Raw genomic sequence first — 20,408 nt, 5'->3', positions numbered from 1 at the left:
TTTGCATATTGCAAATAGGCAAAATTGTTGAAAAACTAAAACAAAGAATTTAAATTTATTTCTAAATTTTGGTCTGTATTATGAAAATGTCACTTCAGATGGTTTTGATCTTTACTAAGCTATAAAAAATGCCAGCAAAAATAATCATTTAAAAACTAAGAACTGAATCAATAACACAAAAGGAATGATGATCAAAATTGGAAAAAAAAAATCTGTTTAGACAAGCGCGTCTTACTCACATAAGGATATGTGACTCTTCAAATAACCCAGACGTACCTGTGTGTTCCAGATGTGCACACACTTGTCAAAAGAACCGCTCGCCAGATACCTGCCATCAGGACTGAAAGCTACACTGTACACAGGCTCTTGGTGTTTTGTCAAAGTATGGATGCAAATTCCTCGGTCTACATCCCATAATCTAACAGTAGAATCAAAGGATGCACTGACAAAGGAGGGAAAAAAAAGATTTTATAAGTAATGAAATTCCCAACCCAACCCCCAAACTACAATCACCGTCTTTCCTTAGAGCTAGCCCAAATTCCTTATGAGTAGACTGTGATGTTAGGAAGAAAGTGTTCTGGAAGCAAAGCTAAAAGGAGATGAGGCAGCTTTCATTAAGGGCATCTCCATGTCTGTAAATTGGAAAACATAAATGAGCTAATTATATTTCTCTATTCTTTAAATAACTCCTTTATATTGATTCACAAAACACTACATTGAATATATACTTATTATTTATTTTGATGCTGAAAAAACTTTATTGCATTATGCCTCGGTTACTTGGGTTTTAATCAATATTTTATATTATCAGTAAATATTTGCTATCTCCAGAAACAAAATCCATTATAAGCTGAAACAATAAAACTCTAGGTCTAAATGTTCCCATTTAAGAAATACTCCTTGCAGGATACACCCCCATTTTACTGAATTTTCCTAATTTTCTGCCATAATGTAAGAAATCTTTTTTGTAAGACTCATAAGGGAAAAGCAAAGCAGAAATGTTACCTTGCTAACATGAGGTTGGCATTTGGATTGCTTGTCCCTGGCCCTGTTGGACTCCATTTGATAGTATAAATTTCTTTATTATGTGCTTGCAAATCATGGACACAGTTGTCTTGTTTCATACTCCATATCTAAACAAAAGAGAAAAGTGTGTGTAAATTATCTTTCCACAAAAAGGATACTTTCATAATATGATCTTGCCAGTCCAAAATAGGTGGCATAACCATAACAATAATTATAGAGATCAAGAGAATATATGCAAAGAAATTAAAATGTAGTAGAATATATTTGTTTTTCAAAAATGACAAATTAGTTTCAAGTCCATTCAAAATAATCAGTATTGTGAGGCTTCAGGATTCAATAAATTGTAGTTCTAAGATTAGTTTTGAAAGCTTCAGATGGTACAAATATCAACATTCAGTAATTTCCTTGGGTAATGATGCTACAATATTAAAGGCATTAGCTTTTGTGCTGTCCTTTAAAAATAAAGATATACATTATAAAGTTCCTCTTAGAATTCAGAATCAGGAACTATATGGATAGGCAATAAAAGCAACAACAACAAAAAAAGCAAGAGGGACGATATACAATTATAAAGTTTCTGCACAGCAAAGGAAACAGTCAATAAAGTAAAAGGGCAACAACCTATGGAATGAGAGAAAATACTGCAACCCATATATCCAATAAGGAGTTAACTTTCAAAATAGGTAAGGGAATCCTACCACTCAACAGCAAAATACTAATTTAAAAATGGACAAAGGACTTGACATTCCTGCAAAGACGACATACAAATGGCCAACAGGTTATATGAAGAGATGCTCAATGTCACAGATAATCAGGGAAATGCAAATCAAAGCTACGAGATATCACTTCACAACTGTCAGATGGCTACCATACATTTTAAAAGTTTTGTCAAGAATATAGAGAAATCAGAACCCTTATAAACTGCTGATAAATGAATACAAAATGGTGTAGCCACTATGAAAACCAGTATGGAGGTTCTCCCTCAAATTTTAACAACTATCCCTATACGAACCAGCAATTCCACATCTGGCTTTATACATAAAATATATAAAATGAAATCAGGATCTTGAGGAGGTATCTGTACTCCCATGTTCACTGCAGCATTATCCAGAAAAGCCAAAACATGGCAATGACCTAAGTGTCCAACAATGGATGAATGGATAAAGGAAAAGATGTGTATACACACAATGGAGTCTATTCAGACTATATTAATCCTGCAGTATGCAATAAGACAATATGAATAAATTTTAAAAACAAACATTGCATGATTCCACTTACATGAGGTATCTAAGAATCAACCTCATCAAAGCAAAAAAAAAAAAAAAAAAAAAAAAGAACGGCCGGGGTAAACAGTAACGTCCTATAGTATATAGCACAGAAATCACACTCAATATCCTATAATAAACAATAATAGAAAAGAAGAAAAAAAGAATGGTGGTAGCAAGGAGTTGTGGTGGAGGTGGGTTGCTATTCAAAAAGTGTAAAATTCAGCCCCACAGGAGATCTGCCATACGACACTATGTTTAGATAACAATACTGTATAGTACATTTAAAAATCTGTTAGAAAGTAGATCTCATCTGTTCTCATCATAATAAGATTTAGAAATTTTAAATGATCCATATAGAAAAAAACACTAAAAAAGCAATAATTAAAGTTAAAATGGTAAACAGAAAACACACTTTTCTCAAGTTGAAAACATGTTTATTATTCAATACAGATTAAAAACACGTATTGTTTTTGAGCAAAAATTAAGAGAAACCTGTATCAACAGTATTTCTGACAAAATCACTCAATGAAGACAAGAGGGAAAATCTTGCCAAATATAAAAACAAACACACACCAAACCCGAGTGCCAACGAAGAAACAAAAATTAGCTGGGATTCACATTTATGTAATGAAATTGAGATAATGAAACAGTATCATAATGTTTTGTATCCCAGGTATACATAACTCCATGTAAATAAATGCAAAAGACAAAGTTTCCAAATAGCACTGATACTGCTGACCATTGTCTTCAACACCTCCCTTGAAATATTCTCTACACATACATACTATTTCCACTGAGGTCATTCCTGCTAGGTTTTCTTTTGGAACCTGGTTCTTCTTTAAAGCAGGTAAATGTTACAGAGTTTAAGACTTTTAAAGCTTTCTTCTTCTTTTACTTGATACTTTCTACCTATACAACTCTGTCTACGCCCAGAGCTTTGAATGACCACCCATCTATTGAGAATTCCCAAATGATTACATCAAACTTTGCGTTCTCCTCTGAGCATCAGATCAGCCTGGCACGTCCACTTGCATGACTCAAAGGCACTATCCAAGCTAAATATAATCTTCTCACTCATCTGCTGTTCTGTCTTCCCAAAATATGGCTTCACTAGACAGTATCCATCCTTATAGCTTCTGCTTTAAAATTCTATGACCTTTTATTATTCTTCGAATAACAACAACAAAAATCTCTAACACTTTCTAATTCAAACGTATCTCTTGAACTGCAAATCAGTAGCTCAGAGTAGCCACTGGCCTTCTTTCATTTCCTTATATATGCCACACTCTGCTCCCCAAGAAGTTTTTTGTTCTTTATTCATTTTATAAGTATAATGTATGTGCATGCAAGGGTTCCAGGTGGCACAGTGGGAAAGAATCTGCCTGCCCATGCAGGAGACACAGAGATGCGGGTTCAGTCCCTGGAGTATTTTTGCCTGGAAAATTCCACAGAGGAGCCTGGTGGGCTATAGTCCTCACACACGACTGAGTGAGCACGTGTGTGCACACGCATGCACACACACATTTGCAAAGTAATCTCACAAATAAAAGTGTGAAGAAAAGTATTTTTATCAGCAACGCTTACAAGGGAGTCCAGACTTGAGAAAACTTAACTAAAAACACAGCAGGTATTTAAGGGAAAAAACCCACCAGGTTACCAAGGTTACATTTAGTCTGTTCATGGGAAGAGGAAAAGTGGTTTTCCTTCACGATTATCCTATCTATAAAGGTTATCATGTTTGTAGCCAGTGGCATTGTAAAGTCAAGGGTAAATTATTTTTAGTAGAGTTAATGTGATGAAGTATAGAGCTCAGTGGAGAAGGAAATGGCAACTCCAGTACCCTTGCCTGGAAAATCCCATGAACGGAGGGGCCTGGTAGGCTACAGTCCATGGGGTTGCAGTCAGACACGACTGAGCGACTTCACTTTATAGAGCTCAAGCTTCATTAATTTTGAAGATTATTATATTTTTCTTTATCTCAAAAAGCTTCCCCCCCTTAATTCTGGTATGTGATATACACAGGGGCTAGGTGATAGTTTTTGCTTTTAGTTATACAACAAGAAAAATGTAAACTCATATTGAGACGTGAATTCTGACAAGTCAACTATGCTCACTCACCAATTAAGCTACACATCAGTTTCCCAGCAAGGGTGATATATATTCACACCACAGCAAAAATACAATTAATACATTGCTCAGAATATCAGTCAAATCCATGAATCCCACAAAGATCTTCATTCACTACCTATGAGTCAGATCCTTACATGAGCAAATAACCTTTCATTGTACCAATATATGACTTGTTACTAGCGAAGACAATTTATAATAGCACAAATTTTAGTATCATAATTCCCAACTACAAGAGACACATTCTGAACAATCTTTAAACAGCCAGAGCAGCCACACTGTATAACTCCGCAGCCCCCTTCCTCCCTACTATCTGAATTACCTTCAAGGTCATGTCATCAGAACAGGATGCCAGGAGATTGCCAGTTGGGTCCCATTTGATAGCATTTACTTCATTCTAAAAATAACAGTAAACATTCACATTTTCATTTCATAGACTTGGTTGTTCTTTGGGTATTAAACATACATACTTCAAAACCACTCTGAAACATTACTTATTCATCATAATTGCTTTAAAGGAGGGAGAAAAAAGAAGTTTCTCACCGTGTGTCCCTGGAATGTTTTAATAGGTCTGTCTTGTCCTAATTTACAGACATGAATGCACATATCTGTACTACAAGAAGCAAAAGTGTTGTTGCTCTGCCAGTCAACATCCAATGCTGGTGCTGCAAAGGAAAAAAGGCCAGGTTTGCATTCATTCCACATGTACTGAAATCTAGGTGCTTTAGTTTTAAAAACGTTGCTGGACATTAAGAACTTAAATGATTTGCTTTATACTTTTTATATTAATAGAATTTTTAAGATTATGGTACTTAAATATCACAAATATTAATACATTTCAGTTTGGTTGTCTCTATGTGAGACACAGCCTATAAATGATTTGCTTTATACTTTTTATATTAATAGAATTTTTAAGATTATGGTACTTAAATATCACAAATATTAATACATTTCAGTTTGGTTGTCTCTATGTGAGACACAGCCTAATAAAGTACACTGGCCTGGTCACCAGGAGATGAGGGTTCCTGAGAGTTTGCTCTGTAATTACTAGCACTGGACTCTTGGTACCTCATTTCTAAAAGAATAAAATTAAATGTGATGCTACATTTCCTTTTGTTTCTAAAATTCTGTGAGTGTTCAATGGATAAGAAGTCTTGTTTTGCTATTCCCTAACTAATGGGCCCTTATAAGCAAGTCAGCTCTCATGCTATTTTTCTCTTCTAAAAAATGGGGATAAAAACCTTTATGCTTAGTACTCAAGGATATTGTGAACATCGTTAGATAATGTGTATGGAAAGTTTTTTTAAATTACAAGTGAGACAAATGTTACACTGAGTAAGTACCATTTCCACTATCTACTTAACTGATAAATGGGAGTATTGCATGATTGGCAAATGCATTTTTACTCTAAGTGATTCTTGTCAAATATATCTTAAATTCTACATCATTGAATTTAAAACCTCAGAGGTCCAAAAGCTGGCTGGCATTTAATACTTTAGCTCTGATATGATTAAAGATTCTTTCCTTTCTTATTTTCCCATGTTGCAAAGTGCAAAGTTTCTCTATAATTAGCAATGCAGATTAAGGTAATGATAGCAAGTAACTGGGTTAAGCAATAGAAGCAAACCCAAAACACTGCATTTAGAGCAGGCAGTAGATGGCTGGGGGAAAGGTGAGAATCAGAAAAGAAGCTCGCTTGGCAAGACAAGTAAAAATCAATATATAACAAACACTTCAGAGCCTTGCATGAATTAGGCTGACCCTAGACCTGTGTCGCAAGAAACTGCTCCCTTCCTTGGCTCCTTTCCTCTTTTCCATCCTGCTTCTGGGAGAATCCAACTAAGTCAGTGAACAAAAACACTGGCCCACTTTGATCAGCACTGTGTCTGGCAAGCTGTTATTTAGGTGCACCACAACCTCTTAGGGCAATGCAGACAACCTCCTCCCCTTGCTCTGCCCTGCCCTCCTCTGCCACCAGGACATCACATACTCCAGGTCCCCATGCCTGCCGTACCCCAGATGGGCTCATTCAGCGGAAGAAACTGTCAGAAGTCCAAGGTCAGGACAAAGAGGGTAGACAGGCCTCTGTGGTCTCGCTAAGACTGGGTCTCTGGCAGTGACTCTGCTTGCTCCACGGTGCCTATTCTCGCCAGGCAGCCTGTTCTCTAAAGACACCATTCCCACTGGGTGGTTGGATCCTATCATTTTCGCTCCAGTCTTACGTTTACACGGTGGTTAAACTCTGAGTTACCTCCTACTCCTCTATTCTTCACTCTTGTAAGACTTCTGCAAGAGTTTCCTTATATTATGTTCCCTTTCTTGAATTACCTGGTTTAAATTTTGTCTTTGTGCCTTGGAATTGGAAGCAGTAACTACACCTTCATTTTGACATTAAATATTATTAAGATACAACTTTGAAAAATAATTTTAACAAAATGCTTATATGATAATATATTATAGTGTCAAGAAGTGGGCGAAAGGACTTCCCTGGTGGCATAGTAGATAAGGGTTTGCCTGCCAATGCAGGCGACACGGGTTCGATCCCTGGTTTGGGCAAATTTCACAGGCTGTAGAGCAACCAGGCCCACGTACCACCACTACTGAGCACTGCTCTGCAACAAGAGAAGTCACTGCAATGAGAAGCTCACATACTACAACGAAGAGTGGCCCCTATTCGCTGCAACTAGAGAATGCCTAACTGCAGCAACAAAGACCCAGAGAAACAACAACAAAAAAAAATTGTGTGTGTGTGTGTGTGTATGGGGGGAGGGGGGTGCCAAAAATGTAAATAATTTAAAGGACAATTAAATGTTATATAATAAAATGCTATGAAGAAGGCCAAGTGTCTGTTGTGCTCTACCAGGGTATCAATTTGGTAGAGCATCATCTGAAAACGTTAAGATAGGTGGCTGAGAAAATTAGAAACGGTATTTAAACAAATACACCATTAGGTTCAGAACAAAACAAAAACCAACCGTATAACCAGATAAAGATAACTGAAGGAAGCTGGAGAATGCTGAGACATGAGTTGTATGATTAATGTTCTGTGATATGCTTGGCTTATAAGATACAATGATTATAGGTTGGTGTGATCTAAGAAACCATACCTCCTTACTTTATATTTTATTCCTAAAATTTAAAAATGTCTCTAGGTAATATTAGTCCTTCAATATATCTCTAACATAAAATATATTTTTATGTAGGTAATATGTGAGAAGTATATTTACTATTATTGGTTTCATTTTTCATATGATGAAAAAGGCTAAGAATAGTTAATTGGCCTAGGGTTACACAATCTTCTAAATTCCTGGAGCTGGAATTCCCTGGTTGTCCAGGGGTTAGCACTCTGCTCTTCCACTGCAGGGGGCACGGGTCTGATCCTTGGTTGGGGAACAAGGATCCTGCAAGGTGAAAGGTGCAGCAAAAAAAAAAAAAAAATCCTGGAACTAAGATTCTATCTCTGTGTCCTCCAATTCTGATTTATTTTTTGTTAACCCATGCATCTTTCATAATCTAGAAATGTAATAAATAAACTTATGAGGGAAGGGGAAAAGGCATTTAATATTCATTTACCTTTTTCAAAAAACAGCTTCACTGAGATATAATTCATATATCATACATTTAAAGTGTGCAATTCAATGGTTTTTAGTATATTACATTAGTTTTAAAATATTGTGGTCATACATAACATGAAATTTGTCATTTAATTAAGCGTACAATTCAGCTGTATCAATTACATTCACAATATTGTACAATCATCACTACTATTTTCAAAAGTTCTTCGTGATCACCCCAAACAGAAATTCTGTAACCATTAAGCAATAACTCTCCATTTTGCCCTCCTCCCAGCCTCTGTAATCTTGAATCTTTACTTTTAAAGTTATGTATGATTTACTTCACTTAGCATAAGGTATACAAGTTCTCTGGTGTTGCAGCATGTACCAGAAATTCATTCTTTTTTGTGGCTGAATAATAGTCCACGTATATAGAGACCTCATTCTGCTCATCTACTCATCTGCTCATGGACAGTGTGTTGTTCTCAACCTTTGGCTACTGTGAACAATGCTATAAATACTGATATGAATTCATTCAAGTTCCTGCCTTCAATTACCTAGGAGAAGAACTGCTGGTAATGGTAATTCTATGTTTAGCTTTTTGAGGAACTGTCATACGCTTTTCCACAAATGTACCATTTTACATACCTACTAACAAAAGTATAAGGATTCTGATTTCTCCACATCATGAACACTGTTATTTTTTACAGCTATCCTAATGAATATGAAATGGTTAATTCATCTATAATCATGATTTATGCTTTATGTAAGAGTATATGGATGAAAATACAGTAGAGGAATTAGAATATGGTAATTTTAAAAGCATGGTAGATTTCCATTCCTGGTCAAGATGGGGTAACAGGAAACAAATTTACCTCCTGCCCAAAATAGCCCAACACTTACAAAATGTATGAAACAACAGTTCAAGACTCTGGGTTAGTGCTAGTGTTAGTTGCTCAGTTGTGTCCGACTATTTGAGACTCCATGGACCACAGCCTGCCAGGCTCCTCTATCCATGGACTTCTCCAGACAAGAAGACTGGAGTGGGTTACCATTCCCTTCTCCAGGGCATCTTCCTAACCCAGGGATCAAACCTGGGTCTCCTGCACTGCAAAAGGAGTTTTCACCATCTGAGCCACCAGGAAGACTCTGGTACGAGACAGCAAAGGCCAGTGGTTCCTGAGAGAAGGAAATCAGCCAACAATGGGCCTCTAACTGCTCACATGATTTGGGAAAAGTCCAGATCTTGGCCCAGGGAGGGGGAATCTCCCTAAGGAAGAGATTAATGAAATTCCTGAGCGGAAGAGATAAAGCTCAGAATCTAGAGAGCCACAGGCAGCTAGGATTCACAGCACAAGAAAGGAGAGCGGGGCAGACAGAATTCTGAAGACCTGCGGCGGGCCGACTCACAGAGTCAGAGGACTAATCAGCGGGAGTGCGTGAAGGTACCAGCTGAGCCTGGGAAGAACCACTGAAAGGGATCAGAAGAAACAACGCCTGATACTCAAGGCTGGAACATGCAGCAGGCTAGAAAACCTCTTGATTCAGGGAACACTGGTTTGAGCACATCTAGGCTCTTGCCGCAGTACCAGGAAATAATTACCCCTACACTGAGCACTGTTTCCCTGTCATTTAACAAGTTTCATAAGTGTGACCCAATGGATCAGACCATTTCCAGGTAATTTAACAATGTGCCAGAAGAAAGTTCACAAATACTTAGAAGAAAAGAAGTGCAAACTTGAAAACCAGCATAGCCATTATCCCACTTGTCAGGTGGCGCTAGTGGTAAAGAATCTGCCTGCCAATACAGGAGACCAAGAGATGTGGGTTCAAAAGGGCAGCCCACTCCAGTATTCGGGCCTGGAGGACCCCATGGACAGAGAAGCCTGGTGGACTATACAGCCCATGGGGCCGCAGAGAGTTCATGCGACTGAGCACACCTGAAAAAAGTACTGGATGAAAAATGAAGAGTACTACGGGAAATCAAGCAGACTAATAAAACATTCAAAACTGCAAGTTAAAAACAAATGTGGGGAGGAAGTAGGATATTTTTAAAAAATAATGGTCAAAATTTTTTTTTCATTTGAAGGAAACTATGTACGAAGACATCCAGGAAGCTTCAAGGACAAGAAACAAAGAAAGCTAAACATATTCACAGAGCACGACATATTCAAATTGCACAAAATCATTTATAAGCAGAAAGATCTTAAAAGCAACCAGATAAAACAAGACAAATTACTACAGAGCAATAAGGATGAAAACTGGAACAAGTTCAAAATGAAAACAGTATAAATAAGAGAACACTGCAATATTTTTTTAAAGTACTGAAAGAAAAAAATCCTGTCAACCCCAGAACTCTATACTCAACAACAACAACAACAAAATCTCTCAATAATGAAGGTGAAATACAGACTTGTTCACATATATAGAGAGAATTCATCAGTATTAGGTTTGTAGAATGTTAAAGCAGTTTGGGCAGAAAATAAATGATACTAGATGAATGAGATGTGTATGCAAATACACAAAGAAATGAACAGTTGGAAACTGCAACTATGAGTAAAAATTATTATTATTTAATCTCTTTAAAATATCACTTGAAAGTATATAGTGCTAAGTTAAAGATGTGTACTCTAAATCCTGATGCAACCACTATAATAAAAGATTTATAGTTAATAACCCACCAAAGGAGGAAAAATGTAATCATAAAAATATTCATATAATTCAAATGAAAGTGGAAAAATAGGAAAAGAAGAGATAAATAGAAATATTCATTTAAATGCAATCATATCAATAATCACATTAAATGTAAAGAGCCTAAATATTGCCATTAAAAGGCAGCAGTTGATATTCAGTAAACAAGCAATAAATGATACCTACATAAATTACACTTCAAATGTAAAAGTATGGAGCAACATATACCATGCCAACACTAACCAAAAGAAACTTGAAGGGCTACATTAACATAAGACTAAGTAGGTTGCAGAGCACAAAAAACAAAATGGAAAAAAAAAAAAAAAGAGGATCATTAACAAAATGATAAACGGATCAATTCAACATGAGGATGCAACATTTCTAAATGTTAATGTCCTTTATAGCACTGTTTCAAAATAGATAAAGCAAAAATTGACAGAAGAAATTAGAAACTGTGTTTTCCAATTATTATTGATGATTTCAAAACCCTTCTCTCAGTAACAGGTGGTGTAAGTAGACAGAACAATCAGTTAAGGCTATAAAAGATTTGAACAACCTATGAAACAACTTGACCCTCCTGACATTCGTAGGAACAATGGAATTATATTAGAAAGCGGGCTTCGCTGGCGGTCCCGTGGTTAAGAATCTGCCTTACAATGCAGGGGACACTGGGTTCCTTCGATCCCTGGCCCGGAAAGATCCCACATACTGCAGGGCAAAAAGCTCATGAGCCACAACTACTAAGCCTGCGTGCGCTCTGGAGCCTGCGAGCCTCAAATACTGAAGCCCATGCACCACAGAGCCGCATTTCGCAACAAGAAGCCACTGTGACAAGAAGCCCGTGCCTGTAACTAGAGTAGCCCCCAATCTCCACAACTAGAAAAAGCCTGCACACAGCAACAAAGATCTAGTGCAATCAAAAATAAAATGAATATTTTTTATTAAAAACTAGAAAGCAATGCTACAAAGACCTCGGAAATTTTCCAATTATTCAGAAATTAATATGCAGAATCAAAATTACTTCAGAAAGTATTCTGAACTGAATGAAATCACAATATCTGAAAAATTGTGAGGTGTCACTAGGTAGCAGTAAGAGGTAAATTTACAGCACCAAATGTCAGATCCCCACTGGAAAAGCAGAAAGGTTTCAAATCAGTGACCTCAACTTCTGTATCAAGCAAAAGAAAAAGATACTTCACCAGAGAAGACATACAGATGATAAATTAACACATGACAAGATGCTCAACATCATCAATCATTAGGAACTACAAATAAAATCATAGTGAGATACCACGACCCGCTCATTAGAGTGGCTTCAATTAAAAAGACTGATCATATACCAAGTACTGGCAAGGATATGGAGGGACTGGAATACCCACTGTTGCTGAGACTGTAAACCAGTTAGGAAAACAAACTCTGGAAAACAGTTCAGCACTTTATTAGCAAGTAAAACACAGACCAACCATGTATCTAGCCACTTTTCTGGGTCTTCACACAGAGAAATGAAAACACAAGTTCATAAGAAGACAACAAAATGAATGTTCTTAGCAGTATTATTTGTAATAGCTAAAATCTGGAAAACAACTTGCTTCAACAGGTAAATGGATAAACAAACTGGTATATTCACATAATGGAATCCTATTCATACATCAAAAGGAATGCAAAATAATTATGCACAATGAAAGAAACCATATCCAAAAAGGATATATACTGTGTAATTCTATTTATATAATGTAAACTAATTTCTGGTGACAGAGTATCAGTGGCCACCTGGAGAAGAGGCAGAAAATGATTTCAAAGGAGCAGGAGGAAACTTCTGAAGCTAACAAATGCATTGTCGTAAGTGTGATGATAGTTTCAGTGATGTGTGCGTTAAAAAAAAAGAAAAAAAAAATATATATATATACACACACACACACGCCAAAACACATCACACTGTGCAATTTAAATATGCATAGACAATTTTACATCAATTATACCTCAATAAGGGTTTCCCTGTTGGCTTAGATAGTAAAGAATTTGCCCGTAATGCGGGAGACCCAGGTTAGATCCCTGGGACGAGAAGAGCCCCTGGAGAAAGGAAAAGGAACCCACTCCAGTCTTCTCGCCTGGAGAATCCCAGACAGAAGGAGCCCGGTGGGTTACAGTCCGTGGGGTTGCAGAGTTGGAGACAACTATGTGACTTAATACACACACACCCCCCTCAATAAAGCCATTTAAAAAACAAAAAAAGCATGGCAGGAAAGAATATCACAGGTAAAATGGCTTTTTGTCTGTAAAATGACTTCTACATCATCTACCTCTTTGCGTTGTAGCCAAGACTAAATGGGATCGTGTATAAAGAGCATCACCTCCAACACAAAGGTGGCATACATCATAAAGCAACTCCTAACAGTGCCACACCCACTTATTTCAATTTTCCACCATTCCTAGGGTGTAGGAAAAATTTTAGGCAGAATGGTCAGAGGTCTAAGAGAATTCTATCTGGTTGAGGACTAGAGGCAAAGGCGGAAAGAGATTAAAACAGGTGAACAGAAACTTACGTGTAAATAAATACTTATTAATGTGATAAGCTTTAATCAAGCTGAATTGTTTAACACAATACTTGCAAAATTATGCCACTCAGATACTACTGAAAAATCATTTTGTGCCTTGTTTGACTTATTGAATCACACCAAATAGAGAAATACAAAAAAGCAAACTGCCAAAAGCTGTGTATTTCAATTTAAAAGGTAACACTGTGCCACTGACTGTAAAAAGGGTATTACCAAAGCCTTGAAAATACCAGAACTACTTAACTCGGCCTCCAATTTAAAACTCTTTCCAACCATAACACAATCTTGCATGATGCAATTAAATCAGGCAGTACTAAAACTACTGTTCTGAACATGACTAGGGATCTTGTTCCAGTTTGACATCAGTTTCTGTTCTCAGAAACCCCCCTGAAAGGAGGAACAAAGTTCTAAGAGGCACAAGAGTGTTGGTACTAAAATCAAGGGGTCTCTACACATCCAGATGTATGCCCTGCTGCACGGCCATATATCATGGCGAAAGCAGCACACTATTGTGGAGATCAGATTTATCTGATTTAAGTATCAAATTATTTCCTAAAAGAGAAAAATATCTAAAGTTTTTAAAGAAAAAATATCTAAATATCTAAAGTTCCAGCAATATCGGGAAAGCCTTATAATTTTTATTTTAGGTAAGCAAGAGGACTGATGTAGATACATAAATTAAAATAAAACACGACAATACCTAAATTGGTAGGAGTTTATGCAGAATTTTCATATATATGTATTAGTCTTATGTGCTTACTCAAACAGTATTATTTTTATCCTTCGTTAACAGACAGAGAAAATACGGCTCAGAAAGGTTCAGTGACTCTCTCAATCTTGAAGCCTGTTAACTGGAATGGGATTCACAAGCACACCTAGGCATCCTGGATCAAAAATCTATGTTCTTACCATTAAACATTACCAACTCTAATAGCACCAGGCTGAAAATGCTTTTTTATGGTACATTTCACAGAAAACATTTGATGATCCTCTGATGATTAATTATCTGAAAGCCACTCAACATCAACTCCTCAAAGGACTAGTAACAAAACTTACATTTGATAGTTCAAGATTTTAGATGAATTATATGCTATTAAAAGTTTAATTAGGAAAACAAAAGACAGTTCTAAAAGTTCTCATGTAAATTGTGAAGATTTACCTGAATGAAAAGGAAATTGTTGCTTGGCTTCACCAGTATGTGCATCCCAAATAATTGTAGTCTAAGATAGAAAAGAAAAATACATTGCTAAGAAAAGTTCATCACATATAAATTAAATGCCTCATCATATTAAAGCAGTATGAAATGTCAGAGTGCATTGAACATTTACTTTTAGTACAATGAGGCTATACTCCACTGGGAGCAGGGAAAGGATGTTTAAATTAAACTGTTAAGCAGTTTAATTCTACCCTGGAGACTTTTCATCAGTCAACTTACTTCAAGTAACAATTATTGGTTGTCTGCAAAGTACCAAACATTGCATTAGACTAAGAAACTCCATTGTAGTAGTGTATTTAATGTCAGATTTTTATTGCTGTGCAGCTTGAGGAGGCAAATTTTGGTTAATATAATAATCAGCTAATTCTCAATATTAAGATTTTTAAAGCTCACATTTATAAATAAAGGCAGCTTTAATTCTGACAATAATTAAAACAATGTTTTTTATATTACATCAAAGTATAACATATACATCTGAATGGATACATTCACAATTCCACTAATACCCTCCTATCACTAATTTAAAACTTTGGGGTCATAAGTATTGTAGAATGGCAGTAACTATTAAGAAGGCTTTCCCTCCCATTCCTGGCTACCTTCATATTCTTCCTTTTTGCCTACTTCCCTTTTTAACAATATACAGGTAACTATGAGCATATACTTTCCTGTATTATAAAATAATCTTTTCTGGGATGTGTGGTAAAGGAAATAACTTTAAGAAAATAAAGGAGAAATAACAAATGATTTCAACCTATCCATGTTTACCAGCCATGTTAGGTGAAAGCTGGAAAGACCCTGCATTTCTTGCATTTTCAATTAAACATTAGGAGTTCAGCTAACTGACTGACTCCAAGATTTCCCATGAAATACTCCAGAGCCATACTCACTGATGAGATTAACTAAAAGCTACAGAAAAGAGATGAAGAGTATCGGATATATGACTTCACTATGGCTCAAATTCCAAAACAATGAAGAGTGGTCACACAGATAAGAATAAAGGGCATCTGCACAGATTTAAGAATGAGCTGACAGAAAATCTAAGAAAGCATTTCTACACCTAACATAAATTCACATGTGAATTTCCCAAATATGAATGTTTTATTATTTATGTGATTAGCAGAGGAGAATATTACTCTCAAGTATACTCTTAAACAAATTAACTTATAGAAGTTAATTACCTTGTCTACTCCAGCACTTAGGATGAAATTTCCTTTCTTATTCCATTTTAATGCAAATATGGGGCCTTTATGCTGCCCCAAAGTGCTAGCAAGGTTACCTAAAATTCAAGAGGAAAAACATTAAAATTACTTTAAGCTTTATAACTTGGATCAACAGTAAAAACAAGTGGGGAAAAAAATGCTTTATTTACCATCTTTTGTCCATATTCTGGCAAACCCATCATAAGAACCAGTTGCTAGAAGTGTACCTTCACTCTGTTGGAGAAACACATTTTTTTCAATTATATAACCCAAAAAGGGTATTTAATTTTTATTAGAATATATTACGTTTAATTCCAAGTACAGCAGGTCTGTGACATTCTCTGCTTTAAGACCTTCAGCTTTGCCTATTTGGAATGCAAGAAAAGGCCTACAGAACACCCTTCATGTTGTGAAGCTAGTATTCTGGCAGCATTCAGTCAGGGTGCAGGCCTCGCACCCCAGTCGTGGAAGGGCAGTAACTGCTTGGGAGCAGGATTATCACCGCCCTTACAGGTGCTACGGTCTACTTACTGTACTCTCACAAAGGCCCAGGACTAAACGTGGGGGTCGGGTGGGGGATTAAAAAGGACGTCAAATCTTAATCTTATGATTTAATAAAGGTATTCAATAAAAAGCAAAATATTCCAAAATGTTTCATTATGATTAGAAGTTTTCATATTGTCCTCCCTCTAAATCTTTTACTGTCTAAACTGTGTGTGTGTTCCAAACAATATTGTTTCAGATGATCATTTTCTTAAATATCACTACATTAAACATTTCTTTCTTTTGCTAATTTTTTCCCGTACCAATAAAAATTGCAACACACACAAACACACACAAAAGTCAGAAAAGAGTGTAGGCTGACTTTATAGTTAACGAAGTGAGTACAACTGTCCGGAACTACCCTACTATGAGGAGGAATCCTTAACGTTTTCTCTAATCTTAAAATTTCCTGCGGTGCCTTGCCTTGAACAATGGTACGACGGCAGGACTTGCTGAGACAAAACCTACTCTGTGGAAACCAAGTTTCAGAGTAGACTATAGCTGAGATGAGTAAACATTACAGGAGAGACAGAACGAAATCCTGCCTTACTCAGCACTTTCTGATGCTTTTTGGCAAGAGAAATGAAAACAAGATCACCTTTTCAGACCTCTCCAGTCATCTAGCTGTACAGTTAAGTGACAAACAAATGCTGGTTGTAGGCGATGCAGATTCAGTTCTGCTAGGATTTGGAAATCCCCTATAGTCCTATCTAAGGAAGAAGGAGCAATGTTGAAGCTAACAGCACAAGTTTATTTCCAAACTCTGCACAATGCAAAGTTTCCTTTAAACTAATGGTTTTAGACCATGGACCACTAGTAAAGGAAGAGAATAATAAGGAACAGCTATCTCACAGGCTTCTGCTTTAGCCATGGAAATGAGCCATTAAACAACAATAACATTTTCTCCTTCTAGGGGAAGACTTAAGTTCATAGCAAGTAATAAATCTTCCAAAAGTCTATACTTTTAAAAGCTTTAACTTGCAGTTCAGAAACACCGAGCTCAACAAATCATTTGTTCACCATCCTTTTCAGTACAAACTATAAATTTCATTAAGTTAACATGGTCTCTGGGCCAAACAGCCTAAGAAGGCTATGAGGCCTTTGGCCTATGATATAGTAAGGTCCCATGTTAAGAATGGAATTCTTAGTTCTGACCATGTAATCAAATAACACTGTTTAAAATTCTCAACTTTATAGTTGGGAAAGGGTAAATACACTGCTGGAAATTTAGAAAAGAACACTAATAAGCCTTACCATGAGTTCTGGAAGAATTTCATAGAAACTAAGAACTTTAGATAGTGTAATCATTTTGAAAGATAGATCTTATTTCTTGGAAAGAGATTTGGAAGATACTTTGAAAAGCCCCACAAAATGTTGTTAAAATGAGTCCAGAGAAGGAAAAAAGGATATCCACTTGCTAAGGAAAGGACAGCTGACCTCTAAAATTCTTGGTAACACTGATACAGTCTAAGAAGTTACTAGAACCAGAGTTGGGGGAGTGGGAGGGTGTTAAAAAAAATGAACGTAAAGTTACAAGGAAGAAAAAAGACAACATGGAATAAAGGAAAAGATACAGAAACTTTTGAAATGCTAATTTTCCAAGTTACTTATGGGAATGGTAGCAAAGAAAGCTGTTAATTATATATTTGAAACTGAAAAGATGAAGCTTTATCAATAGTGAAATCAAATTTTCTGCTAAGTAAAAGTCAACAAAGTTATTGAATTATATATAGAATCAGAGAATTCTAAAAGTCCTACAGTTAGAATAAAGCTTGTAATCTAGACTAACAGTTCTTAAAAAGCAACTGGCAATGAAGTTTTCATCAATTAACAGCAAAATGAGAGAAACAAGACTATGTTTCTATTACATAGATTTCTCTTGTACCCCTAACAAAGGACTTAGTAGTTAAGAACTTAATTAATACTAGAATAGATAGCCTTTCCCTTCTCCAGGGGAAGCTTCCTGACCCAGGAATCGAATTGGGGTCTCTTGCACTTCAGGCAGGTTCTTTACCAACTGAGCTATCAGGGAAGCCCATTAAGAACTTAGTACATGCCTATTATTGGTTTTCATTTATTATTTAATTTATGTAGGAACATTAATACACTCCTACTTTACATGTGATGAGAATGAAGTACAGAGTGATAGACCACCAGTTGTACAAAGATTCTGTAGCGAGATAAACTGAGAGGTTGAAGATGAACCTTGCTCGGTCTTTGCTTTTAACACATTGTGGGTTGGGGACTCCTAGTCTGCTGTCCTTATTAGCGAAATTCAAAAATACCTGAACGAACAGACATACCCTGCCACCAGTTTGAGGCTCAGAGAGGTTAAGTATGTTAGTTTAGCTACATCCATCATGGACAATACAGTGATACTCACGTTCCAATCTAGCGATGTCACGTCCTTGTTGCTGGGGACGTCTTGCCCTCCTTCTCGTATACAATGTCTAAGGACTAACTGTGTGGAGCCACTCGTGCTGTTTTCACTAAGATTCCATATTCTTGCTGTTGAGTCTCCAGACCTATAAAGTATGCAACATATTTTAAATTTTCATGATATTCTCAAGTATTACAGAATCAAGGCAACAAATTTATATCCTATTATTAATGAGGCAAATACAAAGTAGAGTATCAGGCATTTCCATTTCCAGTATTTTTCTCAGTCTCCATTTTGGAGATGCCGAAATCACTCCTGAGGGAGTAATTTAAAAACTAACATTACTTTATGAAGAAATAAAGATTTATTGGGCAAAATGACCACAAACAAGCAACAACAAAAACCTGGAAGTGTAAGCAATGCATTTATAAAACATGCACTATTTCAGTAAGATTCTTTTAGAAATCCATTTTAACTGCACTTTGAGAAACATACCCTGATGCCAAGAGATCACTAACGGGGTTCCAGGCACAGATGAAAACTTCAGATTCATGGCCCCGTAACACAACTGCTTTATTAGGAGGGATTTCAACATCCCCATCCACTTCCATCATATCAGTATGATTATCTGCATCATGAGAAATAAAAGGAAAATTCCAGTTAGGTAATAATATCACAGCATATGGGAGGAAAAAAGGGATTCTTAACCAGCAGATAGAGTGTAACTTTCTTATTCCACTATGTCAGGTAATATTGAAAATGACTATACAGAATTTATCACATGAAAAATAAATTCCAATCTTTAGTTAAATATGAATATATTTTTTTAAAAAGAGATGTGCATTTAAGTGGTGTGTCCAGAGATGGGGGAGCAGGACTACAGGAAGACTGTGAAAGGTTAGGCCCAAACACAGTTAAAATAGTTTGAATTAAATATAATCCATGCCAACACTATTCTGAATTTCTGCCAGTAGGGGTTGCTGATATCATTCATATAACATCAAGAGTTGCCTTTATATCTCCATGCCAAAGCTTTATTGTATGCTAATGACTACTGTTATAAATTATATTTAGAAATCAAATGCAGATACAAAGTTCACGTAACAATAAAAAAAAATGGTTTCTAAATATTTTTTAAAAAAGAATGAAAATAAGGTCCATGAAAGTAAATCTAGCTTTATGGAGCTTTAGGCATAAAAATCTGAATTGTGCAATACAATTTAGGGGAACAAGTTGGCAAAAACTAGACAGTGTGAGTTCAGCTAAAATGAGGCATCCCCATAAAGCAAGTTTCTTTTTTAATGGAACTTCCGGCTCACTTGCTATAGTGTGTGCTCCGTTCTCCTCCCCGTTTGCCGTGTTTTCTCCATTTTTTGCAGAGCCTTGCTGGTTTGTCGCAGCTGCGGCAGCTGCAGCAGCTGCTGCTTGTTGCTGTGCAAGTTTATCTCTATAAGCTTGTTGTCTTGTCTGCACTACATCAGGCATCACGGCATCTATCAGTGACAGAGACTCTATTGGTCGACCATCAAACAGGGTACCATCCTGGATGTGCAAAATCGTGAGAAGAAAAAGCAAAGGTAACACATTTAGAGCAATCTGTATTCATACAAGTCAACAGTTGAAAATCATCATTCCAAAAAAAAACACTTTTAGATAACTTCCTGAGTGCATGTAAGAAAGGAAGGAATCTGGAGGGAAGACGGCAACTAAAGGAAGCGCTGCAAACAGCTGCTCCAATTGTCTTCCTCACCCAATTCTTACCCTTAAGTGCTGCACAGATCAAAGCCGAAATATTGAAAGGGACTAAAAAAAAAAAAAAGTAGGCCTGGAGGGTAAAAAGCCTTTCAAT

At 36.4% G+C, this 20,408-nt stretch overlaps 1 protein-coding gene across 5 annotated transcripts in view; it reads right to left on the bottom strand.

Moving 5' to 3' along the window:
- Positions 1–20,408, bottom strand: part of TBL1XR1 (TBL1X/Y related 1) — a 168,783-nt gene that overhangs the window by 8,056 nt on the left and 140,319 nt on the right. For all 5 annotated transcript variants that reach the window (XM_065942298.1, XM_065942301.1, XM_065942297.1 and 2 more), the window contains 10 exons: positions 19,879–20,101; positions 19,055–19,187; positions 18,563–18,704; positions 15,807–15,870; positions 15,616–15,713; positions 14,381–14,441; positions 4,965–5,086; positions 4,744–4,818; positions 1,006–1,133; positions 277–442 (listed from right to left, as the gene is read on the bottom strand). In XM_065942298.1, the coding sequence (XP_065798370.1) occupies positions 277–442; positions 1,006–1,133; positions 4,744–4,818; positions 4,965–5,086; positions 14,381–14,441; positions 15,616–15,713; positions 15,807–15,870; positions 18,563–18,704; positions 19,055–19,187; positions 19,879–20,101 (1,212 nt within the window). The remainder of the gene's footprint in view (positions 1–276; positions 443–1,005; positions 1,134–4,743; positions 4,819–4,964; positions 5,087–14,380; positions 14,442–15,615; positions 15,714–15,806; positions 15,871–18,562; positions 18,705–19,054; positions 19,188–19,878; positions 20,102–20,408) is intronic.

The sequence above is a fragment of the Muntiacus reevesi genome, chromosome 8 (genome assembly GCF_963930625.1).
Source record: "Muntiacus reevesi chromosome 8, mMunRee1.1, whole genome shotgun sequence".
Classification (NCBI taxonomy): Eukaryota; Metazoa; Chordata; class Mammalia; order Artiodactyla; family Cervidae; genus Muntiacus; species Muntiacus reevesi.
This window is presented reverse-complemented; position numbering and strand designations above follow the sequence as displayed.